General features: G+C 66.8%; 2 protein-coding genes across 2 annotated transcripts; both read left to right on the top strand.

Annotated features, from left to right (window-relative positions):
* Nucleotides 1-58: 58 nt before the first annotated feature.
* LOC134565423 (glycogen phosphorylase, muscle form) lies at nucleotides 59-16434 on the top strand. The gene is made up of 20 exons (XM_063425010.1): nucleotides 59-363; nucleotides 1118-1219; nucleotides 1860-1938; nucleotides 2829-2932; nucleotides 4074-4205; nucleotides 5517-5628; nucleotides 6388-6470; nucleotides 6767-6910; nucleotides 7008-7100; nucleotides 8257-8403; nucleotides 9395-9558; nucleotides 9950-10064; nucleotides 10630-10731; nucleotides 11196-11343; nucleotides 12244-12302; nucleotides 13066-13207; nucleotides 13929-14136; nucleotides 15245-15379; nucleotides 15582-15648; nucleotides 16095-16434. Exons 1-20 carry the CDS (start codon nucleotides 121-123, stop codon nucleotides 16245-16247), a joined length of 2532 nt encoding a protein of 843 aa, XP_063281080.1. The 5' UTR covers nucleotides 59-120; the 3' UTR covers nucleotides 16248-16434.
* Nucleotides 16435-17304: 870 nt separating this feature from the next.
* On the top strand, nucleotides 17305-22629 carry LOC134565422 (RAS guanyl-releasing protein 2-like; the record flags this gene model as incomplete). The annotated part of the gene is made up of 9 exons (XM_063425009.1): nucleotides 17305-17341; nucleotides 18041-18128; nucleotides 18593-18695; nucleotides 19193-19258; nucleotides 19384-19503; nucleotides 19678-19879; nucleotides 20758-20931; nucleotides 21758-21874; nucleotides 22345-22629. Coding segments are annotated over exons 2-9 (1140 nt in total), but the record flags the coding sequence as incomplete, so codon positions are not given.
* Between the last annotated feature and the right edge of the window lie 371 nt (nucleotides 22630-23000).

Here is a 23000-nt window from a genome sequence, read left to right as displayed (position 1 = left end):
CCGCCGGGCCCCCCCAGGCGGGTTCAGCCCCCCCAGACCCCCCCTCGGATCCCCCGGACACCCCGAGACCCCTGAAGCCCCCCTGACTCCTCAGCGACCCTCGCCCCCATCTCTGTCACCATGTCGCGACCGCTGAGCGACGAGGACCGGCGGCGCCAGATCAGCGTGCGGGGCCTGGCGGGGCCCGAGAACGTGGGCGAGCTCAAGCGCAACTTCAACCGGCACCTGCACTTCACCCTGGTCAAGGATCGCAATGTCGCGACATCTCGCGACTACTACATGGCGCTGGCACACACCGTGCGCGACCACCTGGTGGGGCGCTGGCTGCGGACACAGCAGTACTACTACGAGAAAGACCCCAAGGTGGGGACTCGGGGGTCCTGGGGGGGCTGGGTGGGACTGGGGGGGTCCTGAGAGGGTCTGGGGGCTACAAACCCAGCAGTGCCACCACGAGAAAGACCCCGAGGTGGGGGTTTGGGGGTCCTTGGGGGGGCTGGGGGGTCGTGAGAGGGTCTGGGGGCTTCACACCCAACAGTGCCACCACCCCAGGGTGGGGGTTTGGGGGTCCTGGAGGGGCTGGGGGAGGCTGGGGGGTCGTGAGAGGGTCTGGGGGCTTCACACCCAGCAGCGCTATAACAGCAGAACCCCCAGGTGGGGAAAAGGGGGGTCCTGTGGGGATTTGGGGGGGTCCTGTGGGGGTTTGGGGGGTCCTGTGGGGGTTTGGGGGGGCCCTGGGAGGGTCCTGGGGGGCCCTGGGGGTCTCCATGCCCGACACTGCTACAGTGAGAACGACCCCAATGTGGGGGGGTCACCAGGGGTCGGGGGGCGTGCGGGTTTGGGGGGGTCTCAGGTGCGGGAGGGGCAGCGCAGGTTTGGGGGTACAATCCGGGGGGGGGGTCGGGATTTGGGGGGGTCCTTCCCCCCCCTCCCCTCCCCCGGTTAAATTTATCGTGACCTTTCCCGCTGCCCCGGCGCTGCCATTTAATCCCGACACCGGATAGCGGGGGGGGGGCGGCGCGGCGGGGCCGGGGGGGGCGTCCGGGGGGCGCGGGGGGTGGCCGTGACCCCCCCACGACCCCCATGACCACCCCTGAGCCCGCGCCCCCTCCCCTTTTAGCGCATCTATTACCTGTCCCTGGAGTTCTACATGGGGCGCACCTTGACCAACACCATGGTGAACCTGGGGCTGCAGAGCGGCTGCGACGAGGCGCTCTACCAGGTATGGGGGGCTCGGGGGGGTTCTGGGGGTCTCGGGGGGCTCAGGGGAGTCTCGGGGAGAGCTTGGGGGGGCTTGGGGAGGGGTCGTGGGGGCTTGGGGGGGATTGGAGAGGGGTCGTGGGACGCTGCAGAGCGGCTGCGACGAGGCGCTCTACCAGGTATGGGGGGCTCGTGGGGGCTCGGGGGGGGCTCTGGGAGGTCTCAGGGGTCTCGGGGGGGTCTTGGGGGGCTCGGGAAGAGCTTGGGGGGGCTCGGGGAAGGGTCGCGGATCTTGGGGAGGGGTCGTGGGACGCTGCAGAGGGGCTGTGACGAGGCGCTCTACCAGGTATGGGGGGGCTCGGGGGGGTTCTGGGGGGCTCTGGAGGGCTCGGGGGGGCTCGGGTGGGCTCAAGGGGGGCTTGAGGTGGGGTCTCGGGGCTTGGAGAGGGGTCGCAGGGCTTGGGGAGGGGTCGCAGGGCTCGGGGAGGGGTCGCGGGACGCCGCAGAGGGGCCGCGAGCCGGGGCTGTCCCTGGGGGTGCAGCGGGATTTGGGGGTGGGACGGGATTGGGGGGCAGAGAGGGGACAGCGGGGGGGTCTGAGGGTGACAGGGACATTTTGGGGACCCCCCCCCCGACCCCTCCTTTGTTGTCGCCGTCCCCAGCTCGGGCTGGACATGGAGGAGCTGCAGGAGATCGAGGAGGACGCGGGGCTGGGCAATGGCGGCCTGGGGCGCCTGGCAGGTGCGGGGGGGGGGTGACAGCGGGGGGGTCCCCAAAGGGCTGAGGGTCCCCAAAATGTCCCCTCCCAGCGACACCGCCATCGCCGGGGTCTCCCTGATCGTCCCCGGGATGTCCCCGGGATGTCCCCGGTGTCCCCTCCCCACTCGGTGATCCCCAGGGTGGTGGGGGTCTCCCCGCCGTGCTCCCGCCGTGTCCCCAAGGTGTCCCCGCCGTGTCCCCAACGCCCCCGGTGCCACCCCCCTGTCCTGTCCCAGCCGGTGTCCTGCTCTCCGTGCCCCCCCTGCCATGTCCCCGGTGTCCCCTCGGTCTCCTCGCGACCCCCATGGCCGTGCTGGCACTCCCGGGACCCTCGCGGTGTCCCCTCCCCTGTGTCGCTTGTCCCTCAGTGACCGTCCCTGTGACCCCCCAGTGTCCCCCTGTGTCCCACCAGTGTTGACTTCCAGTGTCCCGTGTCCCCCTCAATGTTCCCTGACCCCCAATGTCCCCCGATGTCCCCCCCCGACCCCCAGTGTCCCCTGTGTCCCTCCAGTGTCCTCTGACACTGAATGTCCCCCCATTGTCACCCCTGACCCCCAGTGTCCCCAGTGTCCCCCCAGTGTCCCCCAATGTCCCTGACCTGCAATGTCCCCAATGTCCCCCCAGTGTCCCCTCTGCCTCCCGGTGTCCCCCCTGACCCCGCAGTGTCCCCTGTGACCCCTGACCCCCTGTGTCCCCCTCAGTGTCCCCTGTGTCCCCCCGGTGTCCCCCCTGACCCTCGATGTCCCCCAACGTCCCCTGTGTCCCCCGTGTCCCCCCGGTGTCCCCGTGTCACTCAGTGTCCCCGATGTCCCCTCAGTGTCCCCCATGTCCCCTGTGTCACTCAGTGTCCCCAATGTCCCCAATGTCCCCAGCCTGTTTCCTGGACTCCATGGCCACCCTGGGTCTCGCTGCCTACGGTTACGGGATCCGCTACGAGTTCGGCATCTTCAACCAGAGGATCGCGGGCGGCTGGCAGGTGAGGGGGGTCTCAGGTGTGTTTTGTGGGGTCTCAGGTGTTTTGGGGGGGTCTCAGGTGTTTTAGGGGGTCTCAGGTGTGTTTTGGGGGATCTCAGGTGTTTTTGGGGGGTCTCAGGTGTGTTTTGGGGGATCTCAGGTGTTTTGGGGGTGTCTCAGGTGTTTTGGGGGGATCTCAGGTGTTTTAGGGGGTCTCAGGTGTGTTTTGGGGGATCTCAGGTGTTTTTGGGGGGTCTCAGGTGTGTTTTGTCGGGTCTCAGGTGTTTTTGGGGGGGTCTCAGGTGTGTTTTGGGGGGTCTCAGGTGTTTTTGGGGGGATTTTAGGTGTGTTTTGTCGGGTCTCAGGTGTTTTTGGGGGGGTCTCAGGTGTGTTCTGGGTGGGTCTCAGGTGTTTTGGGGGGTCTCAGGTGTTTTTGGGGGGATCTCAGGTGTGTTTTGGGGGGATCTCAGGTGTTTTTGGGGGGATCTCAGGTGTGTTTTGTCGGATCTCAGGTGTGTTTTGTGGGGTCTCAGGTGTTTTTGGGGAGGGGTCTCAGGTGTTTGTGGGAGGGGTCTCAGGTGTGTTTTGGGGGGTCTCAGGTGTGTTTTGGGGGGTCTCAGGTGTGTTTTGGGGGTGTCTCAGGTGTTTTGGGGGGTCTCAGGTGTGTTTTGGGGGGTCTCAGGTGTGTTTTGGGGGGGTCTCAGGTGTTTTTGGGGAGGGGTCTCAGGTGTTTTTGGGGAGGGGTCTCAGGTGTGTTTGGGGGGTCTCAGGTGTGTTTGGGGGGGTCTCAGGTGTGTTCTGGGGGGGTCTCAGGTGTGTTTTGGGGGGTCTCAGGTGTGTTTTAGGGGGTCTCAGGTGTGTTTTGGGGGGTCTCAGGTGTGTTTTAGGGGGTCTCAGGTGTGTTTTGGGGGGATCTCAGGTGTTTTTGGGGGGTCTCAGGTGTGTTTGGGGGGGTCTCAGGTGTTTTTGGGGGGTCTCAGGTGTTTTAGGGGGTCTCAGGTGTGTTCTGGGGGGGTCTCAGGTGTTTTAGGGGGTCTCAGGTGTGTTTGGGGGGGTCTCAGGTGTGTTTTGTCGGGTCTCAGGTGTGTTTTGTCGGGTCTCAGGTGTTTTAGGGGGTCTCAGGTGTGTTCTGGGGGGGTCTCAGGTGTGTTCTGCCCCCCCAGGTGGAGGAGGCCGATGATTGGCTGCGCTACGGGAACCCCTGGGAGAAGGCGCGGCCCGAGTACACAATCCCCGTGCACTTCTACGGGCGCGTGGAGCACGGGCCCGGCGGCGCCAGGTGGCTGGACACGCAGGTGAGGGCACGGGGGGGCACAGGTGTGACAGGTACAGGTGGGCACAGGTGTGACAGGTACAGGTGGGCACAGGTGTGACAGGTACAGGTGGGCACAGGTGGGCACAGGTGTGTGAGAGGGTGGGGAACACAGAGCAGGGGGCTGGACACACAGGTGAGGGCACAGGTGGGCATGGGGACACAGGTGTGACAGGCACAGGTGGGCACAGGTGGGCAGGGAGGCACAGGTGTGACAGGTACAGGTGGGCACAGGTGGGCAGGGAGGCACAGGTGTGACAGGCACAGGTGACAGGTACAGGTGTGTGAGAGAGTGGGGAACACAGAGCAGGGGGCTGGACACACAGGTGAGGGCACAGGTGTGACAGGTACAGGTGGGCACAGGTGGGCACAGGTGTTTGAGGGGACGGGGAGCACAGAGCAGGGGGCTGGACACTCAGGTGAGGGCACAGGTGGGCACGGGGGGCACAGGTGTGACAGGCACAGGTGGGCACAGGTGGGCAGGGAGGCACAGGTGTGACAGGTACAGGTGGGCACAGGTGGGCACAGGTGACAGGTACAGGTGTGTGAGGGGACAGGGAGCACAGAGCAGGGGGCTGGACACGCAGGTGAGGGGCACAGGTGGGCACAGGTGTGACAGGCACAGGTGGGCATAGGTAGGCAGGGAGGCACAGGTGTGACAGGCACAGGTGGTCACGGGGGGCACAGGTGTGACAGGCACAGGTGGGCACGGGGGGCACAGGTGTGACAGGTACAGGTGGGCACAGGTGGGCACAGGTGACAGGTACAGGTGTGCGAGGGGACAGGGAGCACAGAGCAGGGGGCTGGACACGCAGGTGAGGGGCACAGGTGGGCACGGGGACACAGGTGTGACAGGCACAGGTGGGCACAGGTGGGCACGGGGACACAGGTGTGACAGGTACAGGTGGGCACAGGTGGGTACAGGTGTGTGAGAGGGTGGGGAGCACAGAGCAGGTGGCTGGACACGCAGGTGAGGGCACAGGTGGGCACGGGGACACAGGTGTGACAGGTACAGGTGGGCACAGGTGGGCACAGGTGACAGGTACAGGTGTGTGAGGGGACAGGGAGCACAGAGCAGGGGGCTGGACACGCAGGTGAGGGGGCACAGATGTGACACAGATGTGGCACAGGTGAGGATACAGGTGTCCCACATGTGTCACAGGTGTCACACAGGTGTCACAGGTGTCCTACACACACAGGTGTGGGGGGCGCCGTGCTGCCCTCGGGTTCTGGGGGGGCTCCGGGGGTCCCGTGGCTGTCCTGGGGCTCCCTTGCACACGCGTGTGTCACACAGGTGGTGCTGGCCCTGCCCTATGACACACCTGTGCCCGGCTACCGCAACAACACCGTGAACACCTTGCGCCTGTGGTCAGCGCGGGCCCCCAACGACTTCAACCTCAAGGACTGTGAGTGTCCCCCGAGACCCCCAGAGACCCCCAGAGACCCCCAAAGATCCCCCAAGAGGCCCCAAATCCATCCCCGGGATCCCCAGAGACCCCCGGAGCCCCAAAGACCCCCCCGGAGCCCCAAATCCACACCCGGAGCCCCAAATCCACCTCCGGACCCCCAAAGACCCCCCTGGACCCCCAAAGACCCCCCCCGGACCCCCAAATCCACACCCGGAGCCCCAAATCCTCCCCCAAACCCTCAAATCTCCACCGGGACCCCCAAATCTCCCCCCCCCCGGGAGCCCCAAATCCCTCCTGGACCCCCAAATCCCCTCCCGAACCCCCAAAACCTCCCTCAGACCCCCAAATCCCCCCAGGATACCCAAATCCCCTCCCAGACCCCCAAATCTCCCCCTGGACCCCCAAATCCCCTCCCTGGGGACCCCTCAGCCCCCCCGGGCACTGCTGAACCCCCAAATCCCCCGTGATCCCCCCCCAGCCCCCCCTTGTCCCCCTCCCTCCACCCCTTTGCCCACCCTGCACCCCCAAATTCTCCTCTTAGGGTGGTGATGCCCCCCCAAAACCCCCCCAGGGACCCCCAAACTCCCCCCAGGGACCCCCAAACACCCCCCAGACCCCCAAACATCCCCCAGGCCCCCAAAGGGACGCACCCCCAAACCTTCCCTTGCTCCCCAACAAACCCCTCATCCCTGAGCCCCCTCCCCACGCTCGGGGGTCCCCCCCAGACCCCCCTGAGCCCCCCTGTGTCCCCCCCAGTCAATGTCGGGGGGTACGTCCAGGCCGTGCTGGATCGGAACCTGGCTGAGAACATCTCCCGTGTGCTGTACCCCAACGACAACGTGAGAAATGGGGGGGCTGGGGGGGTCCTGGGGGGTCCTGGGGGGCTCTGGGGGGGTCCTGAGGGGGCTGAGACCCCCAGAAGAGCAGGGGGACCCCCAAAACATCTCCCGTGTGCTGTACCCCAATGATAACGTGAGAAATGGGGGGGCTGGGGGGGTCCTAGGGAGTCCTGAGGGGGTCTGGGGGGGTCCTGAGGGGGGCCTGGGGGGGGTTGGGGGGAGCTGGGACCCCCAGAACTGCCCAAACTGGGTTCGAGGGTCCTGTTTGGGGGGTCTCACGGGTCAGGACCCCCCAGTTTTTCGAGGGCAAGGAGCTCCGCCTGAAGCAGGAGTACTTCGTGGTGGCCGCCACCCTCCACGACATCGTGCGCCGCTACAAATCCGCCAAGTTCGGCAGCCGCGACCCCGTGCGCAAATCCTTCGAGAGCTTCCCCGACAAGGTGAACCCCCCAAACCGCCCCCCGGGGACCCCCCCGGGACCCCCCTGGGACCCCCGGGACCCTCCCCGAGCCCCCCCGTGTTTGTGTCCCCCCGCAGGTGGCGATCCAGCTGAACGACACCCACCCCTCGCTGGCCATCCCCGAGCTGATGCGGATCCTGCTGGACGAGGAGCACCTGGGCTGGGACCAGGTGGGCTCGGGGGGCGCGCAGGGAGCGCCCCGATATCGGGGGGGGGGTCCCCAAAACACGGGGGGTCCCCGAAACTCTCGGGGGGTCCCCAAAACCCGGAGGGGATCCCCAAAACCCACAGGGGAATCCTCAAAACCAGCGGGGAGGGGTCCCCAAAACCCACGGGTTCTGCGTTCCGGGTCCCCAAAACGCCCGGGGGGTCCCCAAAATCCGCGGGGAGGGGGTCCCCAAAACGCTCAGGAGATCCCCAAAAGCCGCGGAGGGGTCCCCAAAATCCTCGGGGGGGTCCCCAAAGCCTTCAGGAGATCTTCCAAACCGGCGGAGGGATCCCCAAAACCCACGGGTTCTGCATTCCGGGTCCCCAAAACGCCCGGGGGGTCCCCAAAATCCTCGGGGGAGTCCCTAAAATCCTCGGGGGGGTCCCCAAAACCGGCGAGGTCTGAATTCTGGGTCCCCCTGTGCGGGTCTGGTTTTGGGGGGTCCGTGGGTCGCTCCGGGGGTGTCCCCACTGGCCGGACTGGTTTTGGGGGTCCCGTGGGTCAATCCGGGGGTGTCCCCAGGGACAGGGTCAGTTTGGGGGTCTCATGGCTCACCCCTGGGGTGCCCCCCGTACCCCAAATTGCGGGGCCGGTCCTGGGGTGCCCGTGGGTCACTCCTGGGATGTCCCCCTGTGCCCCCCCGGGCCGGGCCGGTTTCGGGGGTCCCATGGCTCACCCCGGGGATGTCCCCCCTTGTCCCCAGGATGGTGGGCGGTTTTGGGGGTCCCATGGGTCACTCCAGGGGTGCCCCCCCTTGCCCCCAGGATGGGGCCCGGTTTCGGAGGTGCCCGTGGGTCACCCCGGGGATGTCCCCCCGTGTCCCCCCGGGCCGATTTCGGGGATCCCGTGGGTCACTCTGGGGGTGCCCCCAGGAACGGGATCCGTTTGGGGGTCTCATGGCTCACCCCTGGAGTGCCCCCCCCCCGTGTCCCCCCGGGTCGGGCCGGTTTTGGGGTGCCCATGGCTCACCCCGGAGATGTCCCCCCGTGTCCCCAGGATGGGGCCCAGTTTTGGGGGTCCCGTGGGTCACCCCGGGGATGTCCCCCCGTGTCCCCCCGGGCCGGGCTGGTTCTGGGGGTCCCATGGCTCACCCCGGGGGTCCCCCCCGTGCCCCCCAGGCCTGGGACATCACGGTGCGCACCTGCGCCTACACGAACCACACGGTGCTGCCCGAGGCGCTGGAGCGCTGGCCCGTGCACCTGCTGGAGGCGCTGCTGCCGCGGCACCTGCAGCTCATCTACGAGATCAACCAGCGCTTCCTGGACGTGCGTGCGGGGAACGGGGGCTGCGACCCCCGGGGGGCACCGGGGGGGAACGGGGGGCAACGGGGGGAACGGGGGGAACGGGGGACTGCGACCACCGGGGGGCAACGGGGGGGAACTGGGGGAACGGGGGCTGCGACCCCCGGGGGGCACCGGGGGGCACCGGGGGGCACCGGGGGGGAACGGGGGGCAACGGGGGGAACGGGGGGCTGCGACCACCGGGGGGCAACGGGGGCCACCGGGGGTTCAGGACAGAGAGAGCCCGGACAGGCGGGGTGGCTGGGGACAGGCTGGGGACAGGCTGGGGACACTTTGGGGACAGTTTGAGGGCAGAGTGGGCTCGAATTTCTGCGCGGTTTGGGGATGGATGGGGGGGACTTTTTTGGGGGGGTCTCAGGGGGGTCTCTGGGGGGGAAGGAGGGTGTCCCAGAGGGTGACAATGAGGGGGTGGCTGTGGGTGTGGTGGCCCTTGGGGGTGGCACTGGGAGTGGCACTAGGGGGTCTCTGGGGGTGGCACTGGGGGGTCCCTGTGGGCCTGATGTACCTGGGGGTCTCTCTGGGGGTCTCTCTGGGTCCGATATCCCCGGGGCTCTCTCTGTGGGTCCGATGCCCTCCCGGGGGTCTCAGGGGGTCCCTTTGGGGGGGTCCCTTTGGGGGTCTCTATGGGTCCGATGCCCCCCGGGGGTCTCTCTGGGGGTCTCTGAGGGTCCCCCTCCCCAGCGGGTGTACGCGCTGTTCTCCAGGGGTCTCTCAGGGGGGTCCCTTTGGGGGGTCCTTTTGGGGGTCTCTATGGGTCCGATGCCCCCCAGGGGTCCCTTTGGGGGATCTCTCAGGGGGGTCACTTTGGGGGGTCCCTTTGGGGGATCTCTCTGAGGGGTCCCTTTGGGGGAGTCCCTTTGGGGGGGTCCCTTTGGGGGGTCTCTCCGGGGGTCTCTATGGGTCCGATGCCCCCCGGGGGTCTCTCTGGGGGTCTCTGAGGGTCCCCCCTCCCCAGCGGGTGTACGCGCTGTTCCCCGGGGACCTGGCGCGCCTCCGGCGGGTGTCGCTGGTGGAGGAGGGCGCGGTGAAGCGCGTGAACATGGCTCACCTGTGCATCGTGGGCGCGCACGCCGTCAACGGCGTGGCCGAGATCCACTCGCAGATCCTCAAGGACAGCGTGTACGGACCCCCCCAAAAAAACCCCCGGAAATCTCCCCAAAACCTCCCCGAAACATCCCCGAAACATCCCTAAACCCCCCCGAGCCGCCCCGACCCCCCTAAAATCCCCCAAAATCTCCCCAAAACCCCCCCAAAACCTCCCCAAAACATCCCTAAACCCCCCGCAACCCACCCAAACCTCCCCAGCCCACCCCGAGCCGCCCCGATCTCCCTAAAACCCCCCAAAATCTCCTCAAAACCTCCCCGGACCCACCCAAACCCCCCAAAAATCCCTGAACCCACCCAAACACCCCCGACCCCCCAAAACCTCCCCAAGGTGTCCCCCTGTCCCCCTCCCAGGTGTCCCCCGATGTGTCCCCCAGGTGTCCCCACGCCCCCGTGTCCCCCCCAGGTTTAAGGATTTCTATGAGCTGGAGCCGCACAAGTTCCAGAACAAAACCAACGGCATCACCCCGCGGCGCTGGCTGGTGATGTGCAACCCGGGGCTGGCCGAGGTCATCGCGCAGGTGAGCTCACCTGGGAACACCTGGGGTCACCTGGGGTCACCTGGGGTCACCTGGGACCACCAGGATTACCTGGGGTCACCTGGGTTCACCTGGGGGTCACCTGGGATCCATCTGGGACCACGTGGGATTACCTGGGATTCACCTGGGACAACCTGGGGTCACCTGGGGGTCACCTGGGATCCATCTGGGACCACCTGGGATTCACCTGGGACAACCTGGGATTACCTGGGACCATCTGGGACCACCTGGGACCATCTGGGATTTACCTGGGGGTCACCTGGGATCACCTGGGATTCATCTGGGACCCCCTGGGATTTACCTGGGACCACCTGAGATTTACCTGGGATCCCCTGGGATTCACTTGGGACCACCTGGGCTCAACTGAGCTCACCTGATCTCACTTGGGGTTCACTTGGGGCTCACCTGGGACTCACCTAATCTCACCTGGGGCACACCTGAGCTCACCTGAGCTCACCTGGGACTCACCTAATCTCACCTGGGCTCACCTGGGGCACACCTGAGCTCACCTGGGGCACACCTGGGCTCACCTGTGCTCCCCTCCCAGCGCATCGGGGAGGATTTCGTGTCCGACCTGGACCAGCTGCGGCGGCTCCGCGACTTCGTGGACGACGAGAGCTTCATCCGGGACGTGGCCACGGTCAAGCAGGTGAGGGGGGCTGGGGGGGGTCCTGGGGGGGCTCTGGGGGTCCCGGGGGGGTCCTGGGGGGTCCCCGAGGGGTCTGGGAGGGGAAGGGTCCCAGCAGCCCCTCCCCCATCTCAGGTGATCGAGGTGACGTTCAGGGCACACCTGGAGAAGGTGTGGGGGGTGGGATTGGGTTTGGGGGGGCTCAGAAGGTCCCGGGGGTCTCAGGGGGTCCAGGGGGGTCTCAGAGGGTTATGGGGGGTCTCGGGGGGTCTCAGGGGGTCTCAGGGGGTCCCGGCCGCGCCCCCAGCCCCTCTTTGCCCCCTCCCCCGGAGAACAAGGTGAAGTTCGTGGCGTTCCTGGAAAAGGTGTGGGGGGTGCAATTGGGTTTGGGGGGGCTCAGGCAGTCCCGGGGGGGTTCCAGGGGGTCTCAGGGGGTCTCAGGGGGTCCCGGCCGCGCCCCCAGCCCCTCTTTGCCCCCTCCCCAGGAGAACAAGGCGAAGTTCGCGGCGTACCTGGAGAAGGTGTCAGGTGTGCGGGTGAACCCGGCCTCGCTCTTCGACGTGCAGGTGAAGCGGATCCACGAGTACAAGCGGCAGCTGCTGAACTGCCTGCACGTCATCACCCTCTACAACCGTGAGTGGGGGTCCCCAAAACCCCCCGAGACCCCCGGGACCCCTCCCCATGCAGGGAGACCCCTCCCCAAAATCCCCCAAAACCCCCCCAAAAACCCCTGAATAAACACGGCTGAGATTCCACCCCTGGGACCCCCCGGGACCCCCCCAATTCCTGCACATCATCACCCTCTACAACCGTGAGTGGGGGTCCCCAAAACCCCCGGGACCCCTCCCCAAAATCCCCCCAAAACCTCCTGAATAAACACGGCTGAGATTCCTCACCTGGGACCCCCTGGGACCCCCCCCTCCCCCAATTCCTGCAGGTCATCACCCTCTACAACCGTGAGTGGGGGTCCCCAAAACCCCCCGAGACCCCCGGGACCCCTCCCCAAAATCCCCCCAAACTCCCCAAAATCCCCCCAAAACCCCCTGAATAAACACGGCCGGGATTCTGCCCCTGGGACCCCCTGGGACCCCCCGGGACCCCCCCAATTCCTGCACATCATCACCCCCTAAAACCGTGAGTGGGGGTCCCCAAAATCCCCTGAGACCCCCGGGACCCCTCCCCATGCAGGGAGCCCCCTCCCCAAAACCCCCCAAATCCCCCCAAAAAAACACAGCCGGGATTCCGCCCCTGGGACCCCCTGGGACCCCCCCCAATTCCTGCAGGTCATCACCCTCTACAGCCGTGAGTGGGGGTCCTTGAGCCCCCCAAAATTTCCCCTAGACCCCTCCCCACTCGGGGAGACCCCCCTCCCCAAAATCCCCAAATCCTTCTGGGACCCTCCCAAAATCCCCCTGGGACCCCCCAAAATCCCCCTGGGACCCCCCAAAATCCCCCAAATCCCCCCGATTTCCGAGGCTCTCCCTTAACTCGTGCCCCCTCCCCCAATTTTGGGGTCCCCCTCCCCAATTTCAGGGATCAAGAAGGACCCCGGGAAAGCCTTCGTGCCCCGAACCGTCATGATTGGGGGCAAGGTGAGGGGGGCCGGGAGGTTTTTTTGGGGGGCGGTCAGGGAGGTTTTGGGATTTTTTTGGGGGGGGTCAGGGAGGTTTTGGGGGCTCCGAGTGGGAATTTGAGGGATTCCTGAGGGGGTCCATTCAGGTTTGGGGCAGGAGGTTCCTGGCGGGTGCGAGGGGTTTTTTGGGGGGGTCCCTGCTGATTTTTGGGGTTCCTGCGGGTTTGGGGGGTCCCTGCGGGTTTTTGGGGTCTCTGCGGGTTTTTGGAGGGGGTCCCTTCAGGTTTTTGGGGTCCCTGCGGGTTTTTTGTGTCCCTGCGGGTTTCTGGGGGGGTCCCTGCGGGTTTTTTGGGTCCCTGCGGGTTTGGGGGGTCCCTGCAGATTTTTGGGGTCCCTACGGGCTTTTTGGGTCCCTGCAGATTTTTGGGGTCCCTACGGGCTTTTTGGGTCCCTGCAGATTTTTGGGGGGGTCCCTGCGGGTTTTTGGGGGGGCCCCTGCAGGTTTTTAGGGGGGTCCCTGCGGGGTTTTGGGGGGGTCCCTGCGGGTTTTTGGGGGGGTCCCTGCGGATTTTTGGGGTCCCTGCGGGTTTTTGGGGGGGTCCCTGCGGGTTTCTGGGGTCTGCAGGTTTTTTGTGTCCCTGCGGGTTTTTGGGGGGGTCCCTGCGGGTTTTTTGTGTCCCTGCGGGTTTTGGGGGTCCCTGCGGGTTTTTGGGGGGGTCTCTGCGGGTTTTTGGGGTCTCTGCGGGTTTCTGGGGTCTCTCAGTGTTTTGGGGGGCCCCCAGGCCGCCCCCGGGTACCACATGGCCAAGATGATCATCCGGCTGGTGACGGCCATCGGGGACGTGGTGAACCAGGACCCGGCCGTGGGGGACCGGCTGCGGGTGCTGTTCCTGGAGAATTACCGGGTGTCCCTGGCCGAGAAGGGTGGGCACCCCAAAAAAAAACCCTGAAGCACCCCAAAAAATCTCCCTGAATCACCCCCAAATCGCCCTGAACCTGCCCCGAAATCCCCCCTGCGGGTGCTGTTCCTGATATTACCCTGATATCCCCCAATATCGCCCTGATATCCCCTGATATCTCCCGATATAACCCCAATATCACCCGATATCGCCCCGATATCGCCCTGATATTGTGATATAACCCAAATACCTCCTGATACCCCCCGATATCGCCCCGATATCCCCTGATATCCCCTGGTATCACCCCAATATCGCCCGATATCACCCCAATATCCCCCGATATCGCCCGATATCACTCCAATATCCCCCGATATCGCCCCAATATCCCGATATAACCCAATACCCCTGATATAACCCCAATATTGCCTGATAGCACCCCGATATCTCCCCTATATCGCCCTGATATCCCCTGATATCACCACAATATAACCCCAATACCCCTGATATCGCCCAATATCTCCCGATATCTCCCGATATCCCCCGATATCACCTGATATCTCCCCGATATTGCCCTATATAACCCAAATACCCCCTGATACCGCTCGATATCTCCTGATATCACCCGATATCGCCCCGATATCACCCTATATAACCCAAATACCCCCCGATATCGCCCAATATCGCCTGATATCGCCCAATATCGCCCCGATATCGCCCCTCTGACCCCCTCCCGGTGCCCCCCGCAGTGATCCCGGCCGCGGACCTGTCGGAGCAGATCTCCACGGCGGGCACGGAGGCGTCGGGCACGGGCAACATGAAGTTCATGCTGAACGGGGCGCTGACCATCGGCACCATGGACGGCGCCAACGTGGAGATGGCGGAGGAGGCGGGCGAGGAGAATCTCTTCATCTTCGGCATGAGGGTGCCCGACGTCGAGGAGCTCGACAGGAAGGGGTGGGGGTCTCGGGGGGGCACCCCGGGGTGACTGCGGGGCGTGGTGACCCCCACATGGCACCCACTGACCACTCCATGGCACCCACTGACCACTCCCACGGTGACCAGGGGCACCCATGGCACCCACTGACCACTCCATGGCACCCAGTGACCGCTGCCATGGCACTCAGTGACCATTGCCATGGCACCCAGTGACCGCTGGCGTGGCACCCACTGACCACCCCATGGCACCCAGTGACCACTGCCATGGTGACCAGGGGCACCCATGGCACCCACTGACCACCCCATGGCCCCCACTGACCACTCCATGGCACCCAGTGACCGCTGGCGTGGCACCCACTGACCACTGCCATGGCACCCAGTGACCGCTGGCGTGGCACCCACTGACCACTGCCATGGTGACCAGGCACCCATGGCACCCAGTGACCTCTGGCACAGTGGCCAGAGTGCCCAGTGACCCCCTCATGGCACCCACTGACCACTCCCACGGTGACCAGGGGCACCCATGGCACCCAGTGACCACTGCCATGGCACCCACTGACCACTCCATGGCACCCAGTGACCATTGCCATGGCACCCAGTGACCGCTGGCGTGGCACCCAGTGACCATTGCCATGGTGACCAGGCACCCATGGCACCCAGTGACCGCTGGCGTGGCACCCACTGACCACCCCATGGCACCCAGTGACCGCTGCCATGGTGACCAGGGGCACCCATGGCACCCACTGACCCCCCCACAGCACCCACTGACCACCCCATGGCGCCCCAAACCTCCCCAAACCTCCCCAAACCTCCCCAAACCTCCCCAAACCTCCCCAGAACCTTCCCAATTCCCCCTAAACCCCCCCAAAGTTCCCCAAACAACCCCAAATCCCCCCAAAACTGCCCCAAATCCCCCCAAACCTCCCCCAAATCCCCCCCAAATCCCCCCAAACCCCCTCCAGCCTCCCCAAATCCCCCCTAAATCCCCCCAAATCCCCCCAAACATCCCCAAAAAACCCTCGGACCCCCCCAAACGCCCCCAAACCTCCCCCAAATCCCCCCAAACCCCCCCCCCAAACGTTCCCAAACCCCCCCGGACCCCCCCGAACGCCCCCCGTCCCCCCAGGTACCGGGCCCAGGAGTACTACGAGCGCCTGCCCGAGCTCCGCCAGGCCGTGGACCAGCTCAGCTCCGGCTTCTTCAGCCCCCGCCAGCCCGACCTGTTCCGCGACATCGTCAACATGCTGATGAATCACGACAGGTCGCGACAGGGGGGCCGGGGGAATCGCGATAGAGGGGGCGGGGAGGGGGCGGTGCGTTGGGAGGGGGGTGGGGGTCGGCAGGGTGATGGAGGATTGGGGTCGGGGGGGGTTGATGAAGGATATCGGGGTTCATATCGTGATTGGTTCATATCGCGATTGGTTCATATCGCAGTGACCCCTCCCTTTTTTGCCCCTCCCCAGGTTTAAGGTGTTCGCGGATTACGAGGCGTACGTGAAGTGCCAGGAGAAAGTCAGCGCCCTCTACAAGGTGGGGACCCCTCCCCAAAAGGGACCCCCCCCTCAAAAAAAACCCCCCCAAGTGACCCCCAAAGAGACCCCCCCAAAGAGACCCCCCCAAAAGGGGACCCCTCCCCAAAATGGGACCCCCCCCAAAGTGACAAATCCCAAGGGACCCTCCCCAAAACCCCGGGAGGTTTGAGGGGGGGGTCCCCAAAACCCTGGAGGGGGCACGGGGGGGTTGAGGGGGGGTCTCTAAACCCACGGGAGGGGCTGGGAGGGGTCCCCAAAACCCCCCGAGGAGGAAATGGGGGGCACTGAGGGGGTCCCCAGGTGTTGGGGGGGGTCTGGGACAGGCGGGACACCCCAAAACCCCCACACGGGGGGGGCGCGGGGGTGTGGGAGAAGACGGGCGGGGGTCCGGGGGTGAATTTGGGGGTCCCCCCGCCCTGACCCCCCCCCCTCGGGACCCCCCAGAACCCCCGGGAGTGGACCCGGACCGTGATCCGGAACGTGGCGGCGGCCGGAAAGTTCTCGAGCGACCGAACCATCGCTCAGTACGCGCGGGAGATCTGGGGCTGCGAGCCCAGCCGGGAGCGCATCCCCGCGCCCGACGACCCCCGGGAATAACGGGGACCCCCCCGGGAATAACGGGGACCCCCGCGGGACCCCCCCGGGAATAACGGGGACCCCCCCCGGAAACCCCCCCGTACAGGGCACCGCTGAATCCCGCGCCCAAAATCCTCGAAATTCATCCCAGAACTCCCCGGTAACTCATCCCCGCCCCTCCAGGACCCCCACGAGTAACGGGGACCCCCCCGAGACCCCCCCGGGAATTGTGGGGACCCCCCCGGAATAACGGGGACCCCCCCCGGAACCCCCCCGGTACAGGGCACTGTTGAATCCCGCACCCAAAATTCACCCCAAAACTCCCCCAGTAACGCATCCCCCGCCCCCGCCACCCGAGGACCCCCGGGAATTGTGGGGACCCCCCCGGGAACCTCCTGGAAATCCCCCCGGGACCCCCAAAACGCGCCCCCCCCTCACGACAGCCTCGATCCCACCCCGTGCCCTCAGCCCCCCCCTCAAATAATAATGGGGGGGGTCCCTACCTGGACCTGGCCCCCCAAATCTCCCCCCGGGGAGGGATCCCCCACATTTGGGGCGGGTTTGGGGGGGCTCCTTTGGTTGTTTTTTAATTTTATTTGGGGCGGGGGTCTCCCCTCTCCCTCCCCCACCGCTGTGGGAATCACTGGGAGAACTTGGGGGGGGGGGGGAATGGGACTGGGGGGCTCCCCCCAAAAAGAGAAAGGAAATAATTAAAAAGTTTAATTAATGAAGAAAAAAAGAGAGAAATTCGGTGTTTATCGAGCTGGGTTATTTGGGGTGAATTTGGGGTGCCCGGGGGGGGGTCGAGGAGAGGTTTGGGGGGTTGGGGTCGGGGGGAATTGGGGGGGCTCCGAAGGGTCTGGGGGGGTCTTTGGGGGCCTCGCCCCCGCCCAGGGCGGCGCCGCCGCTTTTTCTGTTGAAACCACAAAACCACTTCCCCGCCCCACCCAGGAACCCCCAAACCGGCCCCACCCCCACCCCCGGGCCCGCCCCTCACCCCCCCCGGGGCACCCCAAAAAATCCCAACCCCCCCCCCAACCCCCAAATTCCGGCTCCGCCCCTCCCCCCCCGCCCCTCGCCGCGTCCTCCCCGCAGCGCCGCGGCCGCCGGAGCAGGTGGGGCTGGACTGGGGGGTACTGGGGGGTCCAGGGGGTCCCGGGGGGTTCCTGGGGGGTCCCGGGGGATCTTGGAGGGTCTTGGGGTCGGGGGAGATCGGAGGAAGGCGCGGGAGAGTGCGGGACCCCCCGAGGGACTCCCCAGAGCCCCTTCCCAGTGCTCCCAGTTTCGGGGGATAACTCCGTCCCAGCTGCTCCCAGTTACTCCCAGTTACTCCCAGTTGCTCCCAGCTGCTCCCAGCTGCTCCCAGTTGCTCCCAGTTGCTCCACCACTCCCCATTCCAGCCCTCCCAGTTCCCCTCATTCCGGGGTTAGCGCGGTCCCAGTGCCCCCAGTATCTCCCAGTCCCCCCCAGTCCCCCCCAGTCCCCCCCAGTCCTCCCAGTTCCCGTGTCCTCCCCCAGCACTGGGACACTCCGGAACCGGGGCTCAGGAAGCGCCGCCTTATCGGGGTGTGCAGCACCCCGGGGTGGGAATTTGGGGGGTCGGGGGGGTGTTGGGGCCCCCCCAGCCCCTCCCCCAATTGCACAAACCGGGTCCCAAAGGAGACCCCAGCACCCTCCGGACCCCCAAACTGGGACCCCCAGACCCTTCCCAACCACCCCTCGGGACCCTCAGGACTTGGGGACCCCTCAGCCCCGGTTTGGGGGGGGTCCCGGCCGCTCTCTGGTGCTGACCCCACCCCCAAACCCCCCCTCAGTTTTGGGGTCTCGCCATGAGCAGCTCCCTGGACCTGGACCAAGCGCCCACCCTGGACGAGCTCCTGAGGGGCTGCGTCGATGCCTTCGGTGGGAGGGGGCGATTTTGGGGGTCCCGGGGGGGTTTTGGGGAGTCCCTGGGGTCTGGGGGGGGTCCCGGGTTTGGAGGGGTTCCGGGGTTTGGGGGGTCCTGGGTTTGGGGACCCCTTGGATTTGGGGGCTTTGGGGTTTGCAGGGGGAAGGTTTGGGGGGGATTTGGGAGGATTTTGGGGGGTCCGGGGGGGGTCAGGGGGTTTTGGGGGGTCTCTGGGGTCTGGGGGGGTTCCGGGTTTGGGGACCCCTTGGATTTGGGGGGTCCTGGCTTTGCGGGGGGAAGGTTTGAGGGGAATTTGGGGGGGGATTTTGGGGGGTTCTGATCTCTGGGGGGTCTCTGAGCTCTGGGGAGGTCTGGGGGGGTCGGGGTTGGAGTTTTGGGGGCGGATTCGGGTGAGGGGTGGCAGGGAGGGTTTTTGGGGGGTCCCCGTGTTTTTGGGGTGACCCCCCCGCCCCTCCAGACGCGCAGGGGAAGGTCCGGGACCCCCAACTCGTCCGGCTCTTCCTGGCCACCCACCCCTGGTACCTGCCCCAGGCCGAGGTGGCCGCCAAGCTGCTGGCCCTATATCCTTGGGGACCCCCTCGCGACCCCCCAAAACCCCCCGAGACCCCCCGAGACCACCCGGGACCCCCTGGGACACCCAAATTGCCGGAATTTCCCCCCAAAACCCCACCCCTGGTACCTGCCCCAGGTAAAGGTGGTTTGGAAACCGCCGAGACTTTTTCCTTGGGGACCCCCCCACGACCCCCAAAATCCCCTGGAGACCCCCCCCAGATCCCCTCGGGACCCCCCAAATCCCCTCGGGACCCCCCAAATCCTCCGGGACCCCCCTGAAATCCCTTTCATTGACCTCTTGGGACCCCCTGAGCTTCTGGGGACCCCCCAGGACCCCTCCCCAAACCTCCCTGGAACGCCCCAAACACTCTGGGCCCTCCCCCCCCAAAGACCCCCCAAACCCCAAAGACCCCCTCAAATCCCGGACCCCCCCAAACCTCAAGGGCCCCCCCAAATCCCAGGACCCCCCCAAAGCTCCGTGCAGGCTCCTTGACCCCCCCCGCACGGTGCAGGAGTCGGGGGGCTCGGCCGAGGGTCCCACCCTGCGCCTCAAGGTCGCACACTTGGTCCGGTGAGTGACCCCCAAAACCCCCCCGGGACCCCCGGATCTGCTCTGGGGACCCCCAGAGCCCCCTGGGGACCCCCCAAAGTTGTGGGGTCCCCCCTGATCGCCCCTTTTCCCCCCCTCCCCCCCAGGTACTGGGTCCGGGCCTTCCCGCGGGAGCTCTCGGGGGACCCCCAGGTTTTGGGGCGGCTCCGGGAATTGGGGGCGGCGCTGGGGGGGGACCCCGAAACCCCCCTGGGCCTCGAGACCCTGTAGGTGACACCGGGGGGGGGGACAGGGGGACATGGGGGGCGTGCGGGGGGGCGCGCGGGGATTTGGGGAGGGGGTCCGGGGGGTGAAATGGGGGGGTCCGGGGGGGGTGACGGGGTTGGGGGGCCGCGGGGGGGGGCACGAGGCGCGCCCCCCGCCCACGCGCGTGTCCCCAGCCCCGAGGAAGGTGACGAGGCCGAAGGTGACGAGGCCGAAGGTGACACCGGGGGGGTCCCCGGGGGTCGCCCCCCGGGGGGGCCCGGGGGGGTCGTGCCCGCCCCCCGCGCGCGGTTCTCGATGCTGCTGGAGCCGCTGGAGCCCCCCGAGCTGGCGCTGCTGCTGACGCACCTGGAGCACCGCGGGTTCGCGCGGCTGCGCGTGAGTCACACCTGGGACACCTGGGGACACCTGGGGGAGAGCTGGGGACAATGGGGGACACCTGGGGAACAGGGAGGGGACAGCTGGGGACAGCTGGGAGATACATGGAGGACACCTGGGGGACACCTGGGGGGCACCTAGGGGACACCAGGGGACAGCTGGGAACACCTGGGGGATACCTGGGGACACCTGGGGACACCTGGGGACACCTGGGGGACAGGGGGGATACTTGGGAGACATCTGGGGGACACCTGGGGAGAGCCGGGGATACCTGGGGATACCTGAGTGACATCCATCCCCTCGCTCCATCACACCCCGGGGCAGCCCCTTCCGCACGAAGCCCCCTGTGTCCCTCAATGTCCCCAATGTCCCCTCTATCCCCAATGTCTCCAATGTTCCAAATGTCCCCGTGTCGCCAATGTCCCCCTGTCCCCGATGTCCCCCAATGTCCCCCAATACCCCCCGTGTCCCCAAATTTCTCCAATGCCACCCCAATGTCCCCCCTGTCCCCTCTGTCCCCACTGTCCCCAATGCCCCAATGTTCCCAGTATCTCCAATGTCTCCAATGTCCCCCAATGTCCGCAATGCCCCAATTACCACTATTGTCCCCAATGTCCCCAATTTCCCCAATTTCCCCAATACCCCCCCGCTGTCCCCGATGTCCCCAATGCCCCCCTGTCCCCTATGCCCCACCAATGTCCCCGATGTCCTCTCTGTCCCCAATGTCCCCCCTGTCCCCCAATGTCCCCAATGTCCCCCCTGTCCCCCCTGTCCCCCCTGTCCCCCCTGTCCCCAATGTCCCCAATGTCCCCAATGTCCCCGCTGCCCCCCGCTGTCCCCGCTGTCCCCAATGTCCCCCCTGTCCCCGCTGTCCCCAGCTCGGTGACATCCGCTCCTTCGCGCGCTCCGCGGGCACCTGCAGCTCTGCCCCCCTGCGCCGCCTGGTGGCGCTGTCCAACGGCCTCTCGCGCTGGGTGCAGCTGCGCGTGCTGCGCCCCCCGACGGCCCCGCAGCGCGCGGCGGCGCTGGGGCAGTGCCTGCACCTGGCACAGGTGAGACCCCCGGGACCACCCCCCTGACCCCCGAGACCACCCCTGACCCACAGCCCTGACACCCTGACCCATAGCCCTGGGGCAGTGCCTGCACCTGGCACAGGTGAGACCCCCATGGAGACCCCCGGGACCACCCCCTGATCCCCCGGGATTGACCCCCGGGACCACCCCTGAATCCCCGAGACAGCCCCTGACCCACATCCCTGAACCCCTGACTCATAACCCTGACCCATTTACCTGGGGCAGTGCCTGCACCTGGCACAGGTGAGACCCCCGGGACCACCCCAGGGACCACCCCCCTGAACCCCGAGACCACCCCTGACCCACAGCCCTGACACCCTGACCCATAGCGCTGGGGCAGTGCCTGCACCTGGCACAGGTGAGACCCCCGAGGGGGGACCCCCTGAACCCCAGGACCACCCCCCTGAACCCCGAGATTGACCCCCGGGACCACCCCTGAATCCCCGAGACAGCCCCTGACCCACATCCCTGAACCCCTGACTCATAACCCTGACCCATTTACCTGGGGCAGTGCCTGCACCTGGCACCGGTGAGACCCCCGGGACCCCCCCAGGGACCACCCCCTGAACCCCGGGATTGACCCCCGGGACCACCCCCTGACCCACAGCCCTGGGGCAGTGCCCGCACCTGGCACAGGTGAGACCCCCAACCCATAAACTGAACCGACCCCCCTGCCCTCTAAAACTGTTCCAGAGCCCCCCAGCCCTGCCCCACAGCCCACCCCGTACCCCCTCCCCCCCCAGTGCCCCCCAGCGCCCCCCAGCGCCCCCCAGTGCCCCCCAAATCTCCCCCTCCCCTCCCCCAGAGCCTCCTGGAGCTCCGCAACTTTAACTCCCTCCTGGCCGTGGTCGGGGGGCTCGGCCACGGCTCCATCGCGCGGTTGCGCCGGACCCTGGTGCTGCTGACCCCTCCCCTCATCCAGGTGGGGGTCCCGGGGGGTCTCCGGGAGGGCGCACGGGGGGCTCAGAGGGGTCCTGGGGTACACGGGGGTGGTGAGGGGCATTTGAGGGGCGCTGGGGGGTCCCGGGGGGGGTCCCGGGGGGCACAGAAAGGACTGGAAGGGTCTCGGGGAGTCCCGGGGGCCCCAGGAAGATCCAGAAGGGTCCTGGGGGGGTCCCAAGAGGGTCCGGGGGGGGGTCCTGGGGGGTCACAGGGGTCACAGGAAGGTTCTGGAGGGGTCCCGGGGGGTCCCGGGGGGTCCCAGGAGGGTCCGGGGGGTCCTGGGGGGATCCCGGGGGGCACAGGAAGGTCCGGGGGGGTTCTACAATGTTCTAAAACGCCCCCCTTGTGTCTCCCCCGCCCCCGTCCTTGTGTCCCCGCTCTGTCCCCACTCTGTCCCTGCGTCCTTCGCACCCCCCTGTGCCCCCCTCCCCAATTCCCGGTGCCCCCCAGCTGTGGGCGCAGCTGGCCGAGGCCGTGGGCTCGGGGGGGAATTACCGGGGGTACCGGGCGTTGCTCGGGGGCGCGGGGGGCGCGGGGGGGTTCCGGGTGCCGGCGCTGGGGGTTCACCTGCGGGACCTGGTGGCGCTGGAGGCGGCGCTGCCGGACTGGGGGGGCCCGGGCCGCCCCCACCCCCACAAACTGCGGGCGCGCTTCGCCCTGCAAGGGGCGCTGCTGGCGGGGCGAGAACAGGGACCCCCCGGGACCCCCCACCCCGACCTGCTGCGGCTGCTGGAGGTGAGACCCCCCCCGACCCACCCCAAATCACACCTGGGACCCCCAAATCCCCTCCTGACCCACCCCAAATCCCACCCGGACCCCCAAAATCCCCTCCTGGGTCCCCCCACCCCGACCTGCTGCGGTTGCTGGAGGTGAGACCCCCCCTGACCCACCCAAAACCCTTCCTGGGACCCCCAAAACCCCACCTGGGACCCCCAAAACCCCACCTGGGACCCCCAGAAACCCCCCTGATCCACCCAAAACCCCTCCTGGAACCCCCGAACCCCTCCTGGATCCCCCAAAATCCCCTCATGAGACCCCCAAAATCCCCTCTTGGGACCCCCAAAACCCCACCTGGGACCCCCAGAACCCCCCCCGACCCACCCAAA

This window comes from Prinia subflava, unplaced genomic scaffold (genome assembly GCF_021018805.1).
Source record: "Prinia subflava isolate CZ2003 ecotype Zambia unplaced genomic scaffold, Cam_Psub_1.2 scaffold_483_NEW, whole genome shotgun sequence".
In the NCBI taxonomy this organism is placed as follows: Eukaryota; Metazoa; Chordata; class Aves; order Passeriformes; family Cisticolidae; genus Prinia; species Prinia subflava.
The sequence above is the reverse complement of the archived record's forward strand: the minus strand, read 5'-3'. Positions and strand labels throughout refer to the sequence as shown.